Genomic DNA, 24,054 nt, shown 5'->3' with positions numbered 1-24,054 from the left:
CTGATTTACTTATTTCACTTCGTATAATGTTATCAAGATCCCACCATTTTGCTGTAAATGATCCGATGTCATCATTTCTTATGGCTGAGTAGTATTCCATAGTGTATATGTGACACATCTTCTTTATCCAGTCATCTATTCATGGGCTTTTTGGTTGTTTCCATGTTCTGGCCACTGTGAACAATGCTGCAATGAACATGGGGCTGCATGTGTCTTTACGTATCAATGTTTCTGAGTTTTTGGGGTATATACCTAGTAGAGGGATTGCTGGGTCATAAGGTAGTTATATTTTCAGTTTTTTGAGAAACCACCATAATTTCTTCCATAATGGTTGTACTACATTACATTCCTATCAACAGTGTATGAGGGTTCCTTTTTCTCCACAGCCTCTCCAACATTCGCTATTACCTGTCTTGTTAATAACAGCTAATCGAACAGGTGTGAGGTGGTATCTCATTGCAGTTTTGATTTGCATTTCTCTAATAGCCAAAGAAGATGAGCATCTTTTCATATATCTGTTGGCCATTTGTACTTCCTCCTGGGAGAAGTGTCTGTTCATGTCCTCTTCCCATTTTTTTATTGGATTGTTTGTTTGTTTGTTGTTGAATTTTATGAGTTCTTTGTATATTTTGGATATTAGGCCCTTATCTGAGCTGTTGTTTGAAAATATCATTTCCCATTTAGTTGGCTTTCTGTTTATTTTGTTATCAGTTTCTCTTGCTGAGCAAAAACTTCTTAGTCTGATATAGTCTCATTTATTAATTTCTGCCTTCACTTCTCTTGCCTGTGGAGTCAAATTCATAAAATGCTCTTTAAAACCCAGGTCCATGAGTTGAATACCTATGTCTTCTTCTATGTACTTTATCGTTTCAGGTCTTATGTTTAGATCTTTGATCCATTTTGAGTTAATTTTAGTACAGGGGGACAAACAGTAGTCCAGTTTCATTCTTTTGCATGTGCCTTTCCAGTTTTCCCAGCACCATTTATTGAAGAGGCTTTCTTTTCTCCATTGTGTGTTCTTGGCCCCTTTATCAAAAATTATTTGACTATATATATGTGGCTTTATTTCTGGACTTTCTATTCTGTTCCGTTGGTCTGAGTGTCTATTTTTCTGCCAATACCATGCTGTTTTGATTGTCGTGGCCCTATAATAGAGTTTGAAGTCAGGTATTGTAATGCCCCCAGCTTCATTCTTTTTCTTTAGGATTGCTTTGGCTATTCGGGGTTTTTTATAGTTCCATATAAATCTGATGATTTTTTGCTCTATTTCTTTAAAAAATGTCATTGGAATTTTGATGGGATTTGCATTAAATTTGTATATTGCTTTGGGTAATATAGCCATCTTGATTATATTTATTCTTCCTAGCCAAGAACAAGGTACATTCTTCCATCTCATTATATCTTTCTCGATTTCTCTTAACAATGGTTTATAGTTTTCATTATATAAGTCCTTTACATTCTTTGTTATGTTTATTCCTAAGTATTTTATTTTTTTTGTTGCAATTGTGAAGGGGATTATTTTTTTGAGTTCGTTCTCAGTTGTTTCATTGTTGGCATATAGAAAGGCTATTGACTTCTGTATGTTAATTTTGTATCCTGTGAACTTACTGTATTGGCTTATTATTTCTAGTAGTCTTTTTGTGGATTCTTTGGGGTTTTCGCTGTATAGGATCATATCATCTGCAAAAAGTGATACCTTTACTTCTTCTTTTCCGATATGGATGCCTTTTATTTCTTTGTCTTGTCTGATTGCTCTGGCTAGAACCTCTAGTACCACATTAAATAAGAGTGGAGAGAGTGGACAACCCTGTCTTGTTCCTGATTTAAGGGGGAAAGCCTTCAGTTTAGTGCCATTTAATAGGATGTTAGCTGATGGTTTATCATATATGGCCTTTATCATGTTGAGATATTTTCCTTCTATACCCATTTTGTTGAGAGTCTTAAACATAAAATTGTGTTGTATTTTATCGAAAGCCTTTTCTGCATCTATTGATAAGATCATGTGGTTTTTGTTCTTTGTTGTGTTGATATTACGTTAACCGTTTTACGTATGTTGAACCATCCTTGAGATTCTGGGATGAATCCCACTTCATCATGATGTATTATGTTTTTAATATGTTGTTGTATTCGATTTGCTAGTATTTTGTTTAGTATTTTAGCATCTGTATTCATTAGAGATATTGGTCTGTAGTTTTCTTTTATTGTGCCATCCTTGCCTGGTTTTGGTATGAGGGTTATGTTGGCCTCATAAAATGTTTTTGGAAGTATTTCTTCTTCTTCAATTTTTTGGAAGACTTTGAGTAGAATAGGAACCAAGTCTTCTTTGAATGTTTGATAAAATTCGCTGGTATAGCCGTCAGGGCCTGGACTTTTATTTTTGGGAAGGTTTTTAATGGTTCTTTCTATTTCTTCTCTACTAATAGGTCTGTTTAGGCTTTCTGCTTCTTGACTCAGTCTAGGAAGGTTGTATTGTTCTAGGAATTTATCCATTTCTTCTAGGTTGTTGAATTTAGTGGCATAAAGTTTTTCATAGTATTCTACAATAATTCTTTGTATATCTACGGTGTCCGTGGTGATTTCTCCTTTTTCATTTTGGATTTTGTTTATATGAGTTCTTTCTCTTTTTTCCTTGGTAAATCTTGCCAAGGGTTTGTCAATTTTGTTGATCTTTTCAAAGAACCAGCTCTTTGTTCTATTAATTTTTTCTATAGTTTTACTGTTCTCTATTTCATTTATTTCTGCTCTGATTTTTATTATCTCCTTTCTTCAGCTGGTTTTGGGTTGTCTTTTTTTCTTCTTTTTCTAGTTCCTTAAGGTGTGAAGGTAAGTGGTTCACTTGGGCTCTCTCTTGTTTGTTCATATATGCCTGAAGTGATATGAACTTCCCTCTTATCACTGCTTTTGCTGCATCCCATAGATTCTGATATGTCGTATTGTCATTTTCATTAGTCTCTATATATCTTTTGATCTCTGCACTTATTTCTTCTTTGACCCATTCTTTTTTTAAAAGTATGTTGTTTAGTTTCCACATTTTTGTGGGATTTTTTCCTCCTTTTTGCAGTTGAATTCTAGTTTCAAGGCTTTATGATCAGAAAATATGCTTGGTACAACTTCGATTTTTCTGAATTTGCTGATGTTGTTTTTGTGGCCCAACATATGGTCAATTCTTGAGAATGATCCATGTACACTGGAGAAAAATGTATACTCAGTCACTTTGGGATGAAATGTCCTGTAGATGTCTATCATATCCAGGTGCTCTAGTGTTTTGTTTAAGGCCACTATATCTTTGTTGATTCTCTGTTTGAATGACTGATCTAGAGCCGTCAGCGGTGTATTGAGGTCTCCAAGTATGATTGTATTTTTGTCAGTTTTTGTTTTAAGGTCAATAAGTAGCTGTCTTATATATTTTGGTGCTCCTTGGTTTGGTACATATATATTAAGAATTGTTATGTCTTCTTGATTCAGTGTCCCCTTAGCCATTATGAAATGGCCATTTTTGTCTCTGAGTACTTTTGTTGTCTTGTCAGCATTATCAGATATGAGTATTGCTATGCCTGCTTTTTTTTGGATGTTATTTGCTTGGAGTATTTTTGCCAGCCTTTCACTTTGAATTTGTTTTTATCCTTGTTACTTAGATGAGTTTCTTGTAGGCAGCATACAGTTGGATTTTCTTTTTTAATCCATTCTGCTACTCTGTGCCTTTTTATCGGTGAGTTTAATCCATTTACATTTAGTGTAATTATTGACACTTGTGAGTTCCCTATTACTATTTTATAGATTGCTTTCTGTTAGTTTTGTGTCTTGTTTGATCCTTCTCTTTCGTTTTTCTATCTTTTGTTTTTATTTGGTTGTATTCCATACATCTTTCCTCTGTTGCTATCTTTTTTATCTCATGTGCTTCTATTTTGTGAGTACTTTTGCACTCCATCGTCCTTTGCTACTGTTAATCTCCATCCTCTCCCCCCTTTCTTTTTGTTGTTGTCACAGTTTAAATTTAGTTTTATTGTGTTCTTCTTGGAGCTTTTACTTGTGGCTTTATTTTTTTTTGTTCTTTTTATCTGATTGGAGAACCCCCTTTAGTAATTCCTGAAGTGGGGGTTTTCTGATAATAAATTTCCTCATCTTTTCTGTATCTGTGAATGTTTTTATTTCTCCTTCATATTTGAAGGATAGCTTTGATGGGTATAGTATTCGTGGCTGAAAGTTCCTCTCTTTCAGGACTTTAAATATTGGGGTCCACTCTCTTCTAGCTTGTAGAGTTTCTGCTGAGAAATCTGATGATAATCTAATGGGCCTTCCTTTATATGTTGTATTCTTCTTTTCCCTGTCTGCCTTGAGAATTTTTTCTTTGCCATTGGTTTGTGCCAATTTCATTATGATGTGCCTTGGAGTAGGTTTGTTGGGGTTAAGAAAACTCGGAGTTCTGTTTGCTTCATGAATTTGAGGCTTTAGTTCTTTCCACAGGCTTGGGAAGTTCTCATCTATTTGTTTGAGTATGTTCTCCATTCCATTTTCTCTCTCTTCTCCCTCTGATATACCTATTATTCTTATGCTATTCTTTCTGATGGAGTCAGATAATTCTTGTAGGGCTATCTCATTTTTTTTAATTTTTGAGTCTCTTTCTTCTTCTCTCTGTTGTGCCTCAAGTTGCTTGTCTTCTATTTCACTAATCCTCTCTTCTATCTGGCCTGTTCTATTAGCTAAGCTTGTTACCTTGTTTTTCAGCTCGTGAATTGAGTTTTTCATCTCTGTTTGATTTATTTTTATAGTTTCAATTTTCTTGGACATATATTCTTTGTGTTCATTGAGTTGTTTTCTGAGCTCCCTAAATTGCCTTTCTGTGTTTTCTTGTATATCTCAGAGGATTTTTAGGATTTCTATCTTGAATTCTCTGTCATTTAGCTCCAAGTTTTCCAATATATTAAATTTTTTCTCCATAGATTTTTCCTCATCTATCTGTGTTACCTCTCTTTCTTTTGTATCCATGATATTCGATTTTCTCTTCCTTAATGGCATCTGGCTTCTGTGGGACCCTCTGGGTTTTCCTTCCTCCTCTTGTTCTTTTTCTGCCTCCCTTACAGGCTCTTCCTTTATTCAGCTGTCCCAGGTGAGCTCCTCAATCTCCTCATGCCTTTGACATACACCAGTTACAACTGTCTGCTGGCCCCGAAGGATCCACGAGGGGCGAACGGGGACACAGATAGAAGCAGATCTCTCCACGGGTGTCCCGGGCTCGACGCCTGGGGTTGGTATCAACTGAGTCTCTTTCATTCTCTTTATTTAACTTTCAGATAAAGAGGATATATTTTATGAAGAAAATAAAAGAGTTCCAAGAAATTGAGATAAATGGAAATCTGAATAATCATTATAATATTATTTCTTTATATTTTTTATTGGTTATGGTTTTACCACTCATCTAAATGTTGAAATTTTAAGGCAATGTATTTATATAATGAGAGATTCTACATAGACCTCACAAAGGCCTTTCCAAGATTATAACAGAAGAAAAAAGTGTGCTCATTGTTTCTCAAATATTGAAGAAAATATATATTGTTACTCTCAAACTTTTTTTCTCTCTCTGATATTTTGTAGTTCTCTGTGTTCGAGACAAACCAGCCTATTTTGCTTATAGACTGTATACTGCAGTCCATGTAAGTATGACCCACATATTTTTAAAATTTCTCTGGAAACCATGTCTACTTCCTCAAAGAACTAGTTTTACTTCCATTTTTAAATATTGATTTTCATTTTTAAGCTTGTATGAAAATATACACATTCAAAAGAAAATATGCTCTTGTGAAAAATATACAGCAAATGAGTCCTATCAGGTAATAATGCTCTGCTTTCTGTATCAAATTGAGGAAGATAACAAGTATGATCCCTTGTGGCTTGTCACCTCCATGTGCTTTAGCATTTCTTAGCAACTGAACAAACTAGACAATCCAGATGCTTTTGTATATTGCTAAAGACCCCTACCTATACTCATGCAAGCAAGAACAAGACATATGGCATCAAGCAGAAAATGCCAGAATGTTACATACCCTCGGTAAGAGATTGCTACATTCTTGAAGTTTAAAAACACAAAATAATATCAGTGGTTATTTTAAAACATAAAATTGTATTTTAAAAATAATACTTTAAATGAGAAAGCTAGACAGCAGTAAACTCTAAAGCTATTTTTGTAATTATATGAGAATGTTTCTCATAGTTTATTGAGCTAGCTAATCTCACATCCTTTGGTGCACGCATTTTTAAAGAAACAAATACTTCAATGCCTGAGACAATTCACACCTTAACCATCATGTGCATAAAACATTTAGAAAAAGAAATGATCTGATACAAATTATTATACATATGTCATAGCCTTTAAAACACAATGAAAATTATTAAAAAACAATTCAGCCGGATAACAATTTTAATCATTAGAGTGTTTTATCCTCAAAGAAATTTTAGCAAACTTCTTAAAAATAGCCACCATACTAGGATAACATGCTAATTGTCAATAATATTTTTGCTACATATCTTGTGTAAAAAGTAATTTTTGTTTTTATATACAAGAACCTATGTATCATCAGACACAGAGGGAGATCAAATGCTCACTGTTTATTCTATTATATTTCCAAGCAGAAAATATTGATTTGATTTAAAAAGTATATAAAATGGTGTATTGGGAAATGCTATTAGATGATTTCAACAGTTTTCTTCTCCAAAAATAGAATAAAGTTTCGCCGGTGAGTGACCATGGGAACCCAATCACAATTACTCTGATTCTATTTATGCCAAAATGAGGGCTACTTATTCTAATAGTAAATAACACTACCCATGCTGTGTGTGTTTCAATGTAAAAAGTAAGGTGTGTGTACCCTCAAATAGTTTGAAATTAAAGAGGGAGTGTATATTCAAGTAATTAAATTTTTGATGAGGCCCTAAAATGTAAACTATTGATAAAAATGTTTTCACCACCTCTAACCAAAGAAAATTTCTGTGCTTTTTTCAAGTAGACATTACATGAATAATAAATTAGTTAAATGTAGAAATTTGGTTAGATCATTCATTTGTTCAACTCAAATTAGGAAAGGCTTGTTAGTGGGTCTGCACCTAAAACATTCAGACATCAAATATTATTTTATACTTACTGGCCACTGGATGTCACCATCACTCCATCTGAAGAGACAACTTACAATTTGTTTGAAAAACAGTCTCCTTTCTGAAGCTAGTACACAAAACATTGTTTTGTATTTTTCAGTATTTGGGTTTAAATCAGTAAATGTTTCAAGTACCTGGAATTGATATTTTTATAATTTTCAATAACAAACAGACAACAAAATAAAAATGTAATTGTTGCATTAGTCATATCAACATTCATCTAACAGAGTTTGGAATCTCCTCCCACCTGGTCCCCCCCCCCCCCCCGCCCCGGCCCCACTGGCCAAGAAGAATTTTTACCTAGAAAGAGAACATGATCAGATTTGCATTTTATAATGCAGTGTGTGAAAGGTGACAAGGCTGAAAATTACAGACTCAGGGTGAAATGGTAAGAGCTAGCTAGCATCAAGACAGTGACACTGGAAATGAGAGATGAAGAGGTCAAATAGGGAGAGCTTGATTGTGTCTGTACCAAGAGAGAGGGAGGCAGAGGTAACTCTCGAATCTGACATGGGCACTCCTGGATGGCTCTGCCTGTGTTTCAGGGATACAGAAAAGAGGATGAGTCTATTTTAGTCAGAATAATTGCAAGGTACTGTTTTCTCAAATATTTTTTTCCTTCCCTTTTGTGTATCTTTTAGGACTTTGGTTTCCATAATAAAACTTTAATCAGGATTCTAATTGCAAGAAGCGAAATAGACCTGATGACCATAAGGAAGCAGTACAGAGAGAGATATGGAAAATCCTTATTTCATGATATCAAGGTAAGTCTCACACATGTGACTTATTTTCACCCATAAGTCACAAAAGTTTGTCCTTTTTGAAACTGAAATAAGAGCTTTCATTGAAATAACCTCATGTTAGAGCCTAAAAAGTTAACTAAATTGACAGGGATAATCGACTTTAGTACCTTAGACAGCCCTTACAGTCAGCAGTGCTAACTGAGGAAACCCCTTCAGATCTCATTCCTCTTTCATGGGTTCTAAGCAAAAATCATTGATGTGTTCAGGTAAAACATTCATTCCCTAATTGTGTAAGGTGTTTTACAAGCTACATTCTGAAGTATGATCAGCATTTAAAGAAATACATTTTGCAACAAGACCACATAAAGCATGAAGAGGTTTCTTAGGTCAGATCAGCTGTCCTTTCATATTGTCAGAAAGGAAGGCAGGCAGCCAATCAAATCCCACAAATGGTAAGTTAGAGGAATTTAACACTGACAGTTCCGTAAAATTCTATATACACTCCTACCCCTTTAGCCCTTGAAGAACTAAGAAGCAATGATTCAGAAGTAAACAAGTCAGTTTTATCATTCTGCGATGTCTAAACTTTCCTCGAGATTTTGATAAAAACTAGCGAAGAATTTTCAGAATATATAGAATGCCCTATGTAGTTTTAGACATGCAATAGAAAATGAAAATGCTCGATTCCTTTTACAAAAAGTTATAAAGAATTTTCAGAAAGCACCAAGCGGAGCATCAAACCAAGCTTGGAGCCCTGAGAATATACTTTAACTCCCATTTCACATATGCCTAGCTTATTCACATTTGTTTCATTGAAAATTTCAATTGCATGAATGACTTTTTAATTGAAAGAATAATCCAGAAGCAACTCGACAACCCAGATACCAAAAGACCATAAAAAAAACAAAAGACTCTGTAGGTCTTTCAGTATCCAGAGTGGTTTTTAAGAGGAAGAGTTGGTGAAACAATTAAGAGAAATCTTATTCCTGTGCCTTTAATAAAACTTTCCTACATCCCAAAACTAGTAGAGATGATAAACATTTCTTATTGAGATATGCATGTCATAATTTATACAAATGGCCAATAGATATATGAAAAGATGCTCATCTTCATTAGTTATTAGAGAAATGCAAATCAAAACTACAATGAGATACCACCTCACACCTGTTAAATTAGCTATTATCAACAAGACAGGTAATAACAGGTGTTGGAGAGGCTGTGGAGAAAAAGGAACCCTCATTCACTGTTGGTAGGAATGTAAATTAGTACAGCCACTATGGAAGAAAGTATGGTGGTTCTTCAAAAAATTAAGAACAGAACTACCTTATGACCCAGCAATCTTTCTACTGTGTATATACTCCCAAAACTCGAAAACAGTGGTACATAAAGACACATGTGCCCCCATGTTTATCACAGCATTATTCACAGTGGCCAAGACATGGAAACAACCAAAGTACCCTTCGCCAGAGAATTGAACAAAAAAGATGTGGTATATATATACAATGGAAGACTACTCAGCCATAGGAAATGATGACATAGTATCATTTATGACAATATGAATGGACCTTGATAACATTATATTGAATGAAATAAGTAAATCAGAAGAAGCTAAAGACTGTATAACTCCACACATAGGTGGGATACAAAAATGAGACTCATGGACATAGCTAAAAGTACAGTGGTTACCAAGGGGACAAGGGGAGGGGGAAACAGAGGGAGGAAGGGGAGGCATATAAAGAGGGACACATATAAGGTGATGAAGGATGATGTGACTTTGGGTGATGGATACACAACATAATCGACTGTCCAAATGTGTGAAGATGTTTGCCCAAAATCTATGTACTCTTATGACCAATGTCACCATGTTAAATTTATTTTGCTAAATAAATAAATAAATAAATCTCATTTTCTAAATGAATAATCTAATTCTAATAAATTTACTACAAATAATCACAGCTACCTCAAAACCTATTAACATTTAACATATTCATGCAACTTTACTAGGTAGAGTTAAAGCAGTAAATTATAATTACATGACTTTGGATTAAAAAACATTAAATGATGGTTAATTCTTAAAAAAAAAGGTTTTAGAATTTCATGTATTTACTACTATCATTGTTTTGAAAACATAGAAATTATAGATCATAAAAAGAAGATTAAAGATTACCCTCATTATCAACCACAGATAACCAGTAATAAAATTTGTTTTAGGTACTTTCTGTCTTTTTAAAAAAATATATAAATATAATATGTTTTACTACTTAAAAGACTATTTTATTATATAAATTGTAAAGTACATAAACTATTCTACATTATTAAATATTGCTTTTTAATTTTTCATTATTATATATAACATTATGGTATATATTTTGAAGCATAAATGTGCTCATCAGTAATCAATAATTATTTCTTTAGAATATGGTTTTGGAAGTAGAATTACTGCATTAATTAATAGAAACATTTAGAAATCTTTTTAAGGCATATTGTCAACTTGCCCTCCAGACTCTATCTAGATTTATAGCAATAATATTAGAACACCTCTTTCTAAAGTTGAGAAGATTTAATTTCACTTGGGTTCAGTCAACTTTATATAAACCCCATTCTACTGAACGACTTGCACTGAGAAGCATTCTCAAGACATATATAAATCTTTAGATGAAGAAATAAATAATTTTGGAAAGGCTAATGCCCATGGGTCTTTCATATTGTATTTCAGAGGCATTAAAGTTCTTTTTAGAAATATTGTGACATATTGTTTCAAACACATTATTATTTTTTTCCCAGAATTTTGCTTCCGGGCACTATGAGAAAGCTCTGCTTGCCATCTGTGCTGGGGATGTGGAAGACTACTAAATCAAGGAAGGCTTTGGACGACTGTGCACTTCTCTTTCTATACATGTCAAATAGAGATTTTTGTCATGAGTTTGCATTGTTAGTAGCATTGTAACAAAACTATACAATCTTATTTCCTCTTCTATCTTAAAAATTATTCTAAGCCAGAAAACTCTAATGATAAATTTATGTGAGACTAAATTTTTGCTGATCTAAATCAACAATTTGTTAAATTGTATATGATGAAATAATAAAAAAATGTTACTGCATTGAATTAGACTTTATTTCAATGTGAGTCATCAACTCCCTACAATAAGACTTTGCTTACAGCTGTCCCTAGCATGCTTTGGGAGACCAGCAGAAACACAGTGTGTGGCCATGCCCCTTAGAAGAATTTTCAAAATTCTTGCACAAACTCAGTTAAGCTAAAGTGAATATGTAGATCCACCTTTAAAAGAAAATAGAGGTATAATACAGCAAAGTGCAGTCAGGTATATGCTTACCAGGCTTAGACGTGCAAGACATTTGAATATAAAAACAGCTGTGTGTGTGTGCACACACGTGTATATTTGACAATCACTCTGATAAAAGCAATTTATCTCTTTTTTTTTTTTAACATTGGTATCTAAACAACCAGTTGCCCATTGCTTTTGCTTTTACTTATTAACATCAGAAACCAAGTTTTTTGAAAGTGAAACGCTTTGTGCCATAAGAACAGCTTAGTCCCCTGGGTATTTCAACATTTAGTAAAATAGGAGCAACAACAAAATACTCACTTAAGGCAGATTTGGGAGAGACTCTAGATTAATGCCACAACCTAGCCTAGAATAAAAGCAGAAATATGGATCTCCAAGCCCACGACAGAGGGCTCCCAGCATCAGTAAGGGAAACACAAAAACCAAGATCACAGAAAGCAGTGATTAGGGAAGTTGTGCGAGGAAAAATGAGGACATATATGCAGTTAATCTAACTGGTGAAACAGAAGTGCTATATTCTACATGGACCATTTTTCAATTGCCTGTAGCCCATTTCCTACAGATCTGTTTCTACCAGTCTTAGGAGAAATGAAAAACATACCAGAACCTGGTGTCTGACAGAAGAAATGACACAGGACATTTAGCACACCACGATTGGGTACATGAGACATTCCAGACTTCCAAAATCACTTTCAAGATTGACAGTGGAATACAGTGTGTCTGTAAAGTCACAGTGCACTTTTGACCGGTCACAGGAAAGCAACAAAAGACAATAGAAACATGAAATCTGCACCAAATAAAAGGAAAACTCTTCCAGTTTTATACCTATTCAGTGCAGTTCAATGTGGGCTCACGCACAGATTTTTTTAGGGCTCTTTAGGTAGCTATCCTTAGACTCCTCACTGACTGATGGCCTACCAGAACAGGGTTTCTCCACCAAACTGCTAGTTTCCTTCAACTGCTTATCCCACCGAGTAATGTTATTCCTATGTGGTGGTGCTTCATTATAAACGTGACGATATTCACGTTGCACTTTGGTACGGATTCGAATTTAGCAAGCCACAGAACACACTGAACTTTCCTCTGTACCGTCCACATCTCGACTGGCACGGCCGTGGGCTGCTCCACTGTATACACGGTGTTACGTCATCATCTGCACATGCGCACATGCTGCCACATCATCCTACAGAAACTGGGAGGGTTTTCCTTTTATTTGGTGCAGATTTCACATTTCTATTGTCTTTTGTTGCTTCCCTGTGATCGGTCAAAAGTGCACCATGACTTTACAGACTTACACTGTATTACACAGCCATATAAAAAAATGGAATTTACCATTTTCAACAGCATGGATGGACCTCGAGAGCTGTATGCTAAGTGAGTAAGTTAGTCAGAAAGAGACAAATATCACATAATTTCACTTATATAGTATGTGGAATCCAAAGGACAAAACAAATAAAATAGAAACAGACTCAGATCCGGAGAACAGATTAATGGTTGCCAGAGGGGAGGAAGATTGAAATTAAGTAAAAAGTATAAAGGGATTCAGAAGTACAAATTGGCAATTATAGAATAGTCACTGAAGTATAAATTACAGCATAGAGAATATAGACAATATTGTAATAACTATTTATGAGACTAAGTTGGTACTTGAAATATCAGGGAGATCACTTTTTAAACTATACAATTGTCTAACCACTATGTTGTACACCTGAAAATGATACAAAATAATACTGAATATAAGCTGTAATTGAAAAATAAATTTTTTAAAATTTCAACTTACTGCTATGTCATTTTAAATTGGGTTTGGTTTCTGGCCAAAAGTAGTAATTATTTGAAACATTTGGTATAATGCTAAAACTATTTTTTCTCTTTTTTTTCTCACAGATACAGAGAGAGAGTCAGAGAGAGGGGCAGATAGGGACAGGCATGCAGGAAGGGAGAGAGATGAGAAGTGTCTATTCTTCATTGTGGCACTTTAGTCCATTGATCGCCTTCTCATATGTACCCTCACTGGGGGACACAGCAGAGCAAGTGACCCCTTGCTCAAGACAGTGACCCTGGGCTCAAGCCAGCAACCTTGGGCTTCAAGCCAGCGACCCCTGGGCTCAAGCCAGTGACCATGGGCTCGTGTCTATGATCCCACACTCAAGCCAGTGACCCCAGGCTTTGAACCTGGGTCCTCCACATCTTAGTCCAACGCTTTAGCCACTGTGCCACCACCTGGCCATGCAAGTTAAAATTCTTAAAGGAAGAAAAATATTGTTAGAATTTCTGATGAGAATTTAGATATTTAAATAAAAACTTTTCTCACTAGTACATCTTTAGATAAATTGTTCAACAAATTGTAAAATCTGTACTTTAGCTAGGTAATACTTCTTTGGCAGGGAATGAAAATCAAATAAAAAACAAATCCAGACTTCAATAATGAGAGACTTTATTTGAAGAAACTATTGCAACAAGTGGCATGGCTAATTGCATAGGGAATGGACAGCTAATGAAACAGGAAAAACATTCTGCCTATGAGATTTTCAGCAGTCTCCAAGGATAGCCTGAGAAGAATTTTAGTTTCTAGGGATAAAAGGGAAGGCAGATCTGAGGGAATGGCATGAATGTGTCATATGATTGGAGAGTTGACCTGGGAATGTCGGTTGTTGACCTGCCCAGTTATAATTGATCTGAGATTGGACAGTTGATGGGGGAAAGTTGATCTGAGAATGTCTCCAGGCAGTTTTCAGGAGGGGCATACAGGTAGATTAAAGTTCAGGACCTGTAGGGAGGGGAGAAGCTTGAGGAAAGTTGGTCAAGACAAGTAGGCAAGTAATCTTGTCAGCAGGAGAAAACAATTCAGCTAATCATTTATGAAACAAAGGATGGGGATTTGGAGGATATGTTGAGGATTGTCCTAGGTAAACAAGGGGCTCTCCCGCAAGTCTAATCTAAGTCAAATAAGAAAGGGTGGTTCTCTGCAGTAAACCATTTCCTGAAACACAAAGAGCAAGAAAATTCTGGACCATCTTTGTTTTCTTGGACAAAGTTTAACATTCAGTCTTGTACTCTGCTCCCTAAGATTTGTTTGAATGCTTTACTTAGTTGTTTAAATGCTAACACAACATTGTCATCTTCGTCATCACACAATTCACTCAGTGAAATCCTGTAAAAGATTAAGTGTTTAAATTATTATCACTGTCATTTGTACTTGATGTTTAGCTGGTTATATGATCTTCAAATGCAAAAATGTTTACAATACCTGATGGACTGAACAGCAAGTGCAAAATTCCTGATTAAATTAAAAGCATCTCCCATATTTAACCTATAGAAAAAAAGACAAAGTCATATTTAAAGGAATAACTTTTTTTTGGCGTGTTATCAATCTGCAGTAAAGCTTACTTTACTTATTAGTAAATCATAATTTACTACCTAGTAGCTGACTTTTTAACAAACAAAATAAAAACAGATATGGAAGACTGCAGAGAAGAGTTTGTTTTCTTTGTATCTAGTATTTTATTATGCTCAGTTTAGTTCTAAATTGGCAGAACTAGTAAAGAATCTAATCATTTATCAAGAAAAAAAATTACTTGCAGTGCTTTTATATAATAGCATACTATTATTAACAAATTTAGGGTGTATTTCACATGTTAAAAACAGTGCTTAATATCAGTGTTCTCACTGAAAATGCAAAGTAGGCAGCTCCAAGGGCCCATCCTTCCAGAGAAACATCAACAATATATATATATATATATATATATATATATATATATATATATATATATATATATATCTCAAGCAAAAACTATCACAATTAACTTTGTCAGAACTCTGGAAGATAGTCAAAGGTTTAACTCAAATCTGAAAAGGGTTAGAAAAGGTAGGAAAGCTTTGTGACATCTTTATGTGCCCTTTCCCGGTCTTCCTTCCAGCTTAGGGGCAGTCTGTGTCCCCATTGTGGCCCCGATCCCTGGTTCCGGAGGGAGCAGATCTGGACCTGTTAACAAAGACTGTGTTTCTCTGTCTGTAACCTGTCTGGGAGCCACGGAAAGGACTGAAAGGAGGCACTTGTCTGTGTTGTGCCCAGCTCAGCACTCAAGAAGGAAGGAAGAATAGAAAGGCGAAGGAACCACTGCAGCTGCCCAGGGCAAAGATCTCAGTTGAGTCAACACAATTTCAAGTGTTTCCAAGTAAAAGGCATCTCATGACTCTTCTTTAATTATTTCATCATAACAATCCAATTAAAAAATGGACAGAGGCCCTGAATAAACACTTTGCTAAAAAGGACATACAGATGACCATTAGACCTATGAAAAGATGCTCAACCTCACTAACTGTCAGAGAGATGAAAATTAAAACTGCATTGAGATATCACCTCACACTTGTCAGAATTGCTGTTATTAATAAATCAACAACAACAAAAAAACAAGTGTTAACAAGGATGTGGAGAAAAGGGAACCTCCCCTCACTGCTCATGGGAGTGCAGACTGGTGCAGCCACTGTGGAAAGCAGTGTGGCATTACCTCAGAAAATTAAAAATGAAACTGCTTTATGACACAGAAATTTCAATTCTGGGAATTTATCTGAAGAAACCCAAAACACTAATTTGAAAGAATATATGCACCCATATGTTCACTGCAAGCATTATTTACAATAGCCAAGATTTGGAAGCAGCCCAAGTGGCCACCAGTAGATGAGTGGGAAAAAAGGCTGTGGTATCTGTATACGAGAGGGACCAGGTTGACCAGCACTGCAAAAGTGGGCGGTTTTTATAAAAAGGTTTGCCATCACGGTCATAGAAAGAAGGAAATCTTACATTTGCAACAGCATGAATGGGCCTGGAGAGCATTATTTTAAGTGAAATAAGCCAGTCAGAGAAAGACAAGTACCATATGATTTCACCCATATGTGGACTATAATTTAAAAAATGAACTAAAAAAGCAAAATAGAGACAGAGTCTCAGCAGGCTGATGGCTGTGGTGGGTGGGGAGAGGGACTAGATGAGAGAGGAGTGTAGGGATTGATCAAAAAAAGACAAAAAGAAACAACTTGTGGAAACAGACAACAGTGTAGTGATTGCCAGGGTGGGAGAGATATGGAGACTATAGTGAGAATAAATGGTGATGGACAAAGACTTGACTTAGAGGGTGAACACACAATGAGCTGTTCAGAGATGAGTAGTAGAACTGGGCACAGGAAATCTGTATGACTATGTTAACCAGTGTCACCTTAATAAATTCAATTAAAAATTAAAAAGAAAACAAATTATTCTCATAAGCTAAATGCCCCGGAACAAGAAACATTAATTACACAAACACATATATCTATAAAGAATGTTAAAACATAAAAAAGACATACCAGTTATCAAAAGTGAGTGCTGATAGGGAACGGTTTCTGTAGAAGTTCAGTACATAACCATTTAGTGGACACTTCCTTCCATTCATATCATATTTATTCAACCAAAGGAAAGGAACATTTTTAACATTCATATCAATTGTTCGTAACATAGCCTGAGGAATGCAGAGATTTCAGATTGTTAGCACTTTCTTTTGAGATATGTCTCAACCTATTATACAATTTGATTATTGTGGTTCATTACATCTAGCTAACCAAAACAATAACTCAATATATTTTAATAAAATATTGTAAAAATGCTCAGTGTATTAATATTCTCTAAAACTTCAATATAAAAGAACAAATAAAGTCAGTAAAAACATTAATTCCAAAATATTAGTTATTTTGAAATCATAAAAAATGACATATCTAATTTTTTTCAGAATTAGGATATAGTCATTTTTACAGCCTTAGAAATACACTATAAATATTTTTAAAATAATTTTTCCTGAAAAAATATTTGTGAGCTTGCAAATATGTTTGTATCAGCTACATATAATAGTAATAGTGCTTGTTCTTTTTTTTCCCACACACATCTATTTTTCTTTCAGTATATAGGTATCTGACTTTGTCCAGTGATAAGTCACAGTCATTGGAACTATTTCCATCAACAAGCTATGGAGAAGCTGTCAGGCTTCTAGGACGGCAGTCTCTCTACTCCCAAACTTTTGGAGTAGTAAACGAAGTGGTTGTTGAAGGTGCTTGATATATATTTATTGAGTTTCTACTCTGTATTGCACCATATTTAGATGCAGGGATCACAAATATGAAGCAAACACAAACTGCCCTCAAATGCTTTATAGCAGGGATCCTCCAGTGTTGTGTTTTGTTTATTTGATTTTTTTTAAATTTTTATTATTTTTTTAGTTTTTTCAATGACATTCAGCAGTAGTTTCTATTAGTTTCAGGTGGACAACATAGTGGTTAATAGTCACATTCTTTAAAAAGCGTTCACCCCAATCATTCCAGTATCTACCTGGCACCATGCATAGTTATTATAGTATTATCAGCTATACTCCCTAGGCTGTACTTACATCCCCAGGACTATTTCGTAACTGTCAGTGTGTACTTTCCAGTCCCTTCACCTTTCAGCAATCCCCCAATTCCCCTCCCAGCTGGCAATCATCAGTCTGTTTTCTGTACCTATGTGTCTGTCTCATGTTAATGTGTATTTTGAGCTCAGGTGTTCTGAGGTGGCTCCTCAGATCCTTCATTTCTAGCATGTGATATGGTGATGCTGCTGGTGACTAGTTCGCCCCTGGAGCGGCAAAGGCTTATCCTATAGTGACTCACACAAGGAAGATAACATAATTCATACATGATCATTAACTGAGAGAATAACATTCTTTTCATTATCTAACTCAGTTCTTTTTTATTTTATAACTACTTTTATAGTAAAAAAAAGAGAGAGAGAATTTTTTTTCCCCTTTAGAGAAAGTGACAGCATTCTGGAATATGAATAAGATGGCTTTATTTTACTAGATACTTTGCCAGTATTATAATCACACTGAATTATTTCTCTTAAATGATAAATAGGACACAAGAAAGTTTCACAGCACAATTTACATATGTCATTCACTACGTTAGTATCAAATAAGTCTTGATCGGTTATGTGGGACAGGCATGCAAAGGGGGAGACGGCGGCTCTGCCCTCAGTCCCAGGCATCAGGTGGGAGGCCAGCTCACAGTCTTCCCAGTCCTTATCTGAAAAATCTAATTAGAAACCAAATAAGAAAATAATTGAAAACTGCTCCCTTATTCAGAAGAAATGATTTAAAGCAAATCATACTTGCTTATTCCATTACTGCTAGGGAAATTATTGAAGTGTTGTTGTTGTTGTTTTTTAACCAAAGTAGTACCTTAAGAGAAAAATGTAAGAATTGTATTGCCAGATGATTACTGAGATGTTCTTCATAAAATAAAATCATTCTGGCATCTGCTAGTAGTTCTATTATTTGTAGTTATCAATTGGTCCAATTGGGGAACTCCATGTCCATCAACTCAGAAATTAGAAAGACACTATGGACAGAGTAGACAACATGCTTCATTGGACCTTCGTAGATCTGAGGAATGCCAGTCAACAACCAGCGCCATCCACCTATGCTTTAGAAAGGATTTCATTATCAATTCATTCCTGTCCAGCTACTATGGAGCTACAAAAATTGCAGAATTTCTCCTAATAGAGTTAAAATTGACATCATTCCCCCTTTCTTACACTAACTCTATTTTCACATTCCAACAGAAGGGAGGAAATTCCTACTTCATTCACTTGCACGGAAAAGTAATCGAGGACTATTTCTAGGTTCTGTGGTGCTCACTCATATTACTCCAGGCCTGATTATGCGTTTGGGAAAAGGAGTCATTGTTATGTCCATCTCAAATGGTTCCCTATGATCTCTACCTATCATCTATCTATCTATCTATCATCTATCTATCTATCTCTATCTATAAATCTTCCCTTTTACTTTTCTCCATTTCTTCGTCCTCTGACTTCTTTCTATGGCAATAACACTTGTTTCTGTGTGTCTCCCTGTTTCTCTTCAAACAACTCACCTTCTCTCTTCTGTTGCTCGCTCTGCCTGGCTTTGTCTGTCATGTTTGTTCTTTTCTACCTTTCTCTGTAATGCTGTCTGTTTTCTGTTTCATTGTCTTTGTCTGTCTCTCTTATCTTTTTGTCGATGTGTTTGTCTCTATTTCTCTATATCTATTCATTTCTCTATTAATACCTAGTTCTCTGTCTTTGTCTCTCTTCATGTGTGTCACTCTATGTACCGATTCCCCTATGTATCTCTACCTTTACTACACACACTTCTCGGTGTCTGGCTTTGTCAGTATTTCTGTCCATCCATTTCTGTCTTTCAATATCTGCTAAACATCTACCTGACTACTAAGAAGATACATTCTACTATTTTCTCTATTACATGTGGTAACTTAGAGAGGATAGAATCCCAGAAGAAAGGCATTGCTGATTCTTCTTGGGGATAGGCAAGTGCAATTTCACTCAGGGCTTTGCATTATGAAACACATTTCATTGAAAATGAAAACAATGTTTTCTAATTTAGCTTTATCCATAGTATTCTCTTGTAAATCATTCCATCAATCTCAAATTTAGAAGACAAATACAAGTGTTTAATGTTTGACTCTTAAACCTACAAAATTAAAGTTATGCTAGGATTTATTAACAAGTAACCTTATAATTTTTAACAGTTATAATTATCTGACATTATTTGTTTTAATTAGAGGTAGTGGTTGCACAATATTTTACTGTACCAAATGCTACTGAAGTGCATACAGTACTTGGAAATTATATAATTGTATATCATATGAATTTCACCTCAATTAAAAAACAGTAAAAATTATGCCTATTATTTGTCACTGTTATTTATTTACACGTCACTTCTTAGAAATTACATTCATTTCCTCGTGTTGATGTAGCAAATTACCACCAATTTTGTGGTTTAACAAAATCTAAATTGATTATCTTACAGTGCTGAAAATCATAGATCTGAAATGGGTCTCACTATGCTAAAAACAAGGTGTAGTCCTCAGAGCCGTATTTGTTCCCTGCAGCCTCTAGTAGAGACTCTATCTCCTTGCCTGTTTCAGCTTCTAGAGGCTGCTGCAGTCTTTGGTCTGTGGCCTCTTCCATCTTCAAAGCCAGTGATAATTGGTAAAAATCTTTCTCATATCACATCTTTCTAATGTGAATGAAAAAAAAAAAAAAAAAAAAAGAAAGACAGGGCTACAAACTAAACCTGACAAGCTCATGACCTGGTAAACTCAGAGATTTAAAGTAAACACATAGGATGGTCTAAAATTAAAACTTTCTAACTAAAAGTGGTTCATAGTGGACAGTCATGTCCTAGGGCAGTGATAGGCAATCTTTTGAGCTTGGTGTGTCAAAATTCGCCAAGAAACCGAGCATAACTCGGTGGTGTGTCACTTTGAGAAAAACGGCCTAATTGGAAGTCCCAGAACTAGAAGCTCTGTGCCGGGGTTCTGTTGTTTTGGCCTACAGACCTCTGGCACAGAGTGTTTGCACTACAGCAAATGTTTTATCCTCGTCTACTGCACCTGGCCGTGCAGATGCCGAGGATGAAACGTCCTTCTCGGCATGCGGCCCCATACTTCTCTGGTATGCGGCCGCATGTGGCCGCGTGTCAGTGCTGACACGCATGTCATAGGTTCGCCATCAGGGTCCTAGGGTGGTATTTTTCTCTAAACAAAGGTCAATGTTTATGTACCTTAATGGAGCCTGTCTGTTGTCTTTTGTATCCACAATAAAGTACCTGATGACATGCCTTTGAATATAAGGGTAATCTTTTCCTACCCCACCCAACCTCAGGACAGATATCCCACCAAAGCAGGAACCAACAAACCCTTTGTTATTATTATCATGTTAACTAACTATTAACTCTCTTATTCCTGCCTATGTGAAATAAGTTTCAGTATATACATTTTTACTTTTTACCCAATTCCAAAGATTCCCCACATTGCTTTCTCTTAATCTAGCTCCAATCAATTTCATGTAACTTCCTTACATCTTCCCCTGTAATTCTACTGTGTAAAGTGGTGAAACTGCCATTTTCCAGAGCATTTTCTCAGTTCATTGAGACTTTGCTTTTTGGCAATTGTCGAGTTTGGCTCAAGTAAACTCATAAAAATTTTTTTACAGATTTGGATGTTTTTATGTTGACGCTAACTCTGATACTTCTGCTTCTCTTTATTTTTAATCAAAAAGGCTCTCTTGATTACATTGGGCCCACACATATAACCCGGTATAATCTCTGCATCTCAAGATCAGTTGATTAGAAAATTTAATTCCGCCCAGGCTGAGTAGCTCAGTTGGTTAGAGTGTTGTCCTGACATGCCAAGGTTGCTGGCTGGATAACCAGTCAGGGCACACACAAGAATCAACCAATGAATGCATAAATAAGTGGAACAACAAATTAATTCCTCTCTCTCTCTCTCTTTCTCTATCTCTCCCCGCCTCCCTTCCTCTCTCTAAAATGAATAAATAAAAATTTAAAAAAATAAAAGAAATTTTAAGCCAGTCTGCAATCTTAGTTTCCCCTTTGCTACATAATATAACTTATTCTCAGGTTCCCATGATTAAGACTCAGACATCTTTGGAGAGAGACTTACTATTTCGCCCTATTACAGTAATCAACTCAGGGAAAAACAAGACAAAAAATAATTTTATGTACAACTCCAAGTCCCAAATGTAGGAAACAGCCTGGGAATATGTACATTCTTTTCCATGAAGTTGACTCATTACTAGCTAATTTCTCATTCCATGGTTGAATTAACTATTTTCTCTTTGTCCTACATAAACCTGACTCTATCTACAAATATAAATAAACCAAACCAGAATTTATTGCTCCATTTTCTTTTTTTTTTTTAATAATTTTATTTTTTTAATGGGGTGACATCAATAAATCAGGATACATATATTCAAAGATAACAAGTCCAGGTTATCTTGTCGTTCAATTATGTTGCATACCTATCACCCAAAGTCAGATTGTCCTCTGTCACCTTCTATCTTGTTTTCTTTGTGCCCCTCCCCCTCCCCCTTTCCCTCTCCCATTCCCCCCTCCCCCCCGTAACCACCACACTCTTATCAATGTCTCTTAGTTTCACTTTTATGTCCCACCTACGTATGGAATAATGCAGTTCCTGGTATTTTCTGATTTACTTATTTTGCTTCGTATCATGTTATCAAGATCCCACCATTTTGCTGTAAATGTTCCGATGTCATCATTTCTTATGGTTGAGTAGTATTCCATAGTGTATATGTGCCACATCTTCTTTATCCAGTCATCTATTGATGGGTTTTTTGGTTGTTTCCATGTCCTGGCCACTGTGAACAATGCTGCAATAAACATGGGGCTGCATGTGTCTTTACGTATCAATGTTTCTGAGTTTTGGGGGTATATACCCAGTAGAGGGATTGCTGGGTCATAAGGTAGTTCTATTTTCAGTTTTTTGAGGAACCACCATACTTTCTTCCATAATGGTTGTACTACTTTACATTCCCACCAACAGTGGATGAGGGTTCCTTTTTCTCCACAGCCTCTCCAACATTTGCCATTACCTGTCTTGCTAATAATAGCTAATCGAACAGGTGTGAGGTGGTATCTCATTGCAGTTTTGATTTGCATTTCTCTAATAGCCAAAGAAGATGAGCATCTTTTCATATATCTGTTGGCCATTTGTATTTCTTCCTGGGAGAAGTGTCTGTTCATATCCTCTTCCCATTTTTTTATTGGATTGTTTGTTTGTTTGTTGTTGAGTTTTATGAGTTCTTTGTATATTTTGGATATTAGGCCCTTATCTGAGCTGTTGTTTGAAAATATCATTTCCCATTTAGTTGGCTTTCTGTTTATTTTGTTATCAGTTTCTCTTGCTGAGCAAAAACTTCTTAGTCTGATGTAGTCCCATTCACTAATTTTTGCCTTCACTTCTCTTGCCTGTGGAGTCAAATTCATAAAATGCTCTTTAAAACCCAGGGCCATGAGTTGAGTACCTATGTCTTCTTCTATGTACTTAATTGTTTCAGATCTTATGTTTAGATCTTTGATCCATTTTGAGTTAATTTTAGTACAGGGGGACAAACTGTAGTCCAGTTTCATTCTTTTGCATGTGGCTTTCCAGTTTTCCCAGCACCATTTATTGAAGAGGCTTTCTTTTCTCCATTGTGTGTTCTTGGCCCCTTTATCAAAAATTATTTGACTATATATATGTGGCTTTATTTCTGGACTTTCTATTCTGTTCCGTTGGTCTGAGTGTCTATTTTTCTGCCAATACCATGCTGTTTTGATTGTCGTGGCCCTATTAATAGAGTTTGAAGTCAGGTATTGTAATGCCCCCAGCTTCATTCTTTTTCTTTAGGATTGCTTTGGCTATTCGGGGTTTTTTATAGTTCCATATAAATCTGATGATTTTTTGCTCTATTTCTTTAAAAAATGTCATTGGAATTTTGATGGGATTTGCATTAAATTTGTATATTGCTTTGGGTAATATAGCCATCTTGATTATATTTATTCTTCCTAGCCAAGAACAAGGTACATTCTTCCATCTCATTATATCTTTCTCGATTTCTCTTAACAATGGTTTATAGTTTTCATTATATAAGTCCTTTACATTCTTTGTTATGTTTATTCCTAAGTATTTTATTTTTTTGTTGCAATCGTGAAGGGGATTATTCTTTTGAGTTCATTCTCAATTGTTTCATTGTTGGCATATAGAAAGGCTATTGACTTCTGTATGTTAATTTTGTATCCTGCGACCTTATTGTATTAGCTTATTGTTTCTAGTAGTCTTTTTGTGGATTCTTTGGGGTTTTCGATGTATAGGATCATATCATCTGCAAAAAGTGATACCTTTACTTCTTCTTTTCCAATATGGATGCCTTTTATTTCTTTGTCTTGTCTGATTGCTCTGGCTAGAACCTCTAGTACCACATTAAATAAGAGTGG

The 24,054-nt window shown here is 35.4% G+C and overlaps 2 protein-coding genes across 3 annotated transcripts in view; one reads left to right on the top strand and one right to left on the bottom strand.

The window, feature by feature from the left end:
- The window catches only part of ANXA10 (annexin A10), an 82,321-nt gene extending 71,336 nt beyond the window's left edge, over nucleotides 1–10,985 (top strand). The window contains exons 10-13 of one of the 2 annotated variants that reach the window (XM_066253434.1): nucleotides 5,099–5,245; nucleotides 5,593–5,651; nucleotides 7,788–7,910; nucleotides 10,674–10,985. In XM_066253434.1, the coding sequence (XP_066109531.1) occupies nucleotides 5,099–5,245; nucleotides 5,593–5,651; nucleotides 7,788–7,910; nucleotides 10,674–10,742 (398 nt within the window). In that variant the 3' untranslated portion in view covers nucleotides 10,743–10,985. The remainder of the gene's footprint in view (nucleotides 1–5,098; nucleotides 5,246–5,592; nucleotides 5,652–7,787; nucleotides 7,911–10,673) is intronic. The other variant, XM_066253436.1, reaches the window with a different exon arrangement.
- Nucleotides 10,986–13,623: 2,638 nt separating this feature from the next.
- The window catches only part of LOC136337740 (probable ATP-dependent RNA helicase DDX60), a 104,173-nt gene continuing 93,742 nt past the window's right edge, over nucleotides 13,624–24,054 (bottom strand). The window contains 4 exon segments of the mRNA XM_066279442.1: nucleotides 13,624–14,348; nucleotides 14,445–14,507; nucleotides 16,541–16,692; nucleotides 18,147–18,289. Coding sequence (XP_066135539.1) covers nucleotides 14,240–14,348; nucleotides 14,445–14,507; nucleotides 16,541–16,692; nucleotides 18,147–18,289 — 467 coding nt within the window. The 3' untranslated portion in view covers nucleotides 13,624–14,239.

This window comes from Saccopteryx bilineata, chromosome 1 (assembly GCF_036850765.1).
Source record: "Saccopteryx bilineata isolate mSacBil1 chromosome 1, mSacBil1_pri_phased_curated, whole genome shotgun sequence".
Taxonomy (NCBI): Eukaryota; Metazoa; Chordata; class Mammalia; order Chiroptera; family Emballonuridae; genus Saccopteryx; species Saccopteryx bilineata.
Note: the sequence above shows the minus strand (reverse complement) of the source record. Positions and strands in the feature narration are given on the sequence as shown.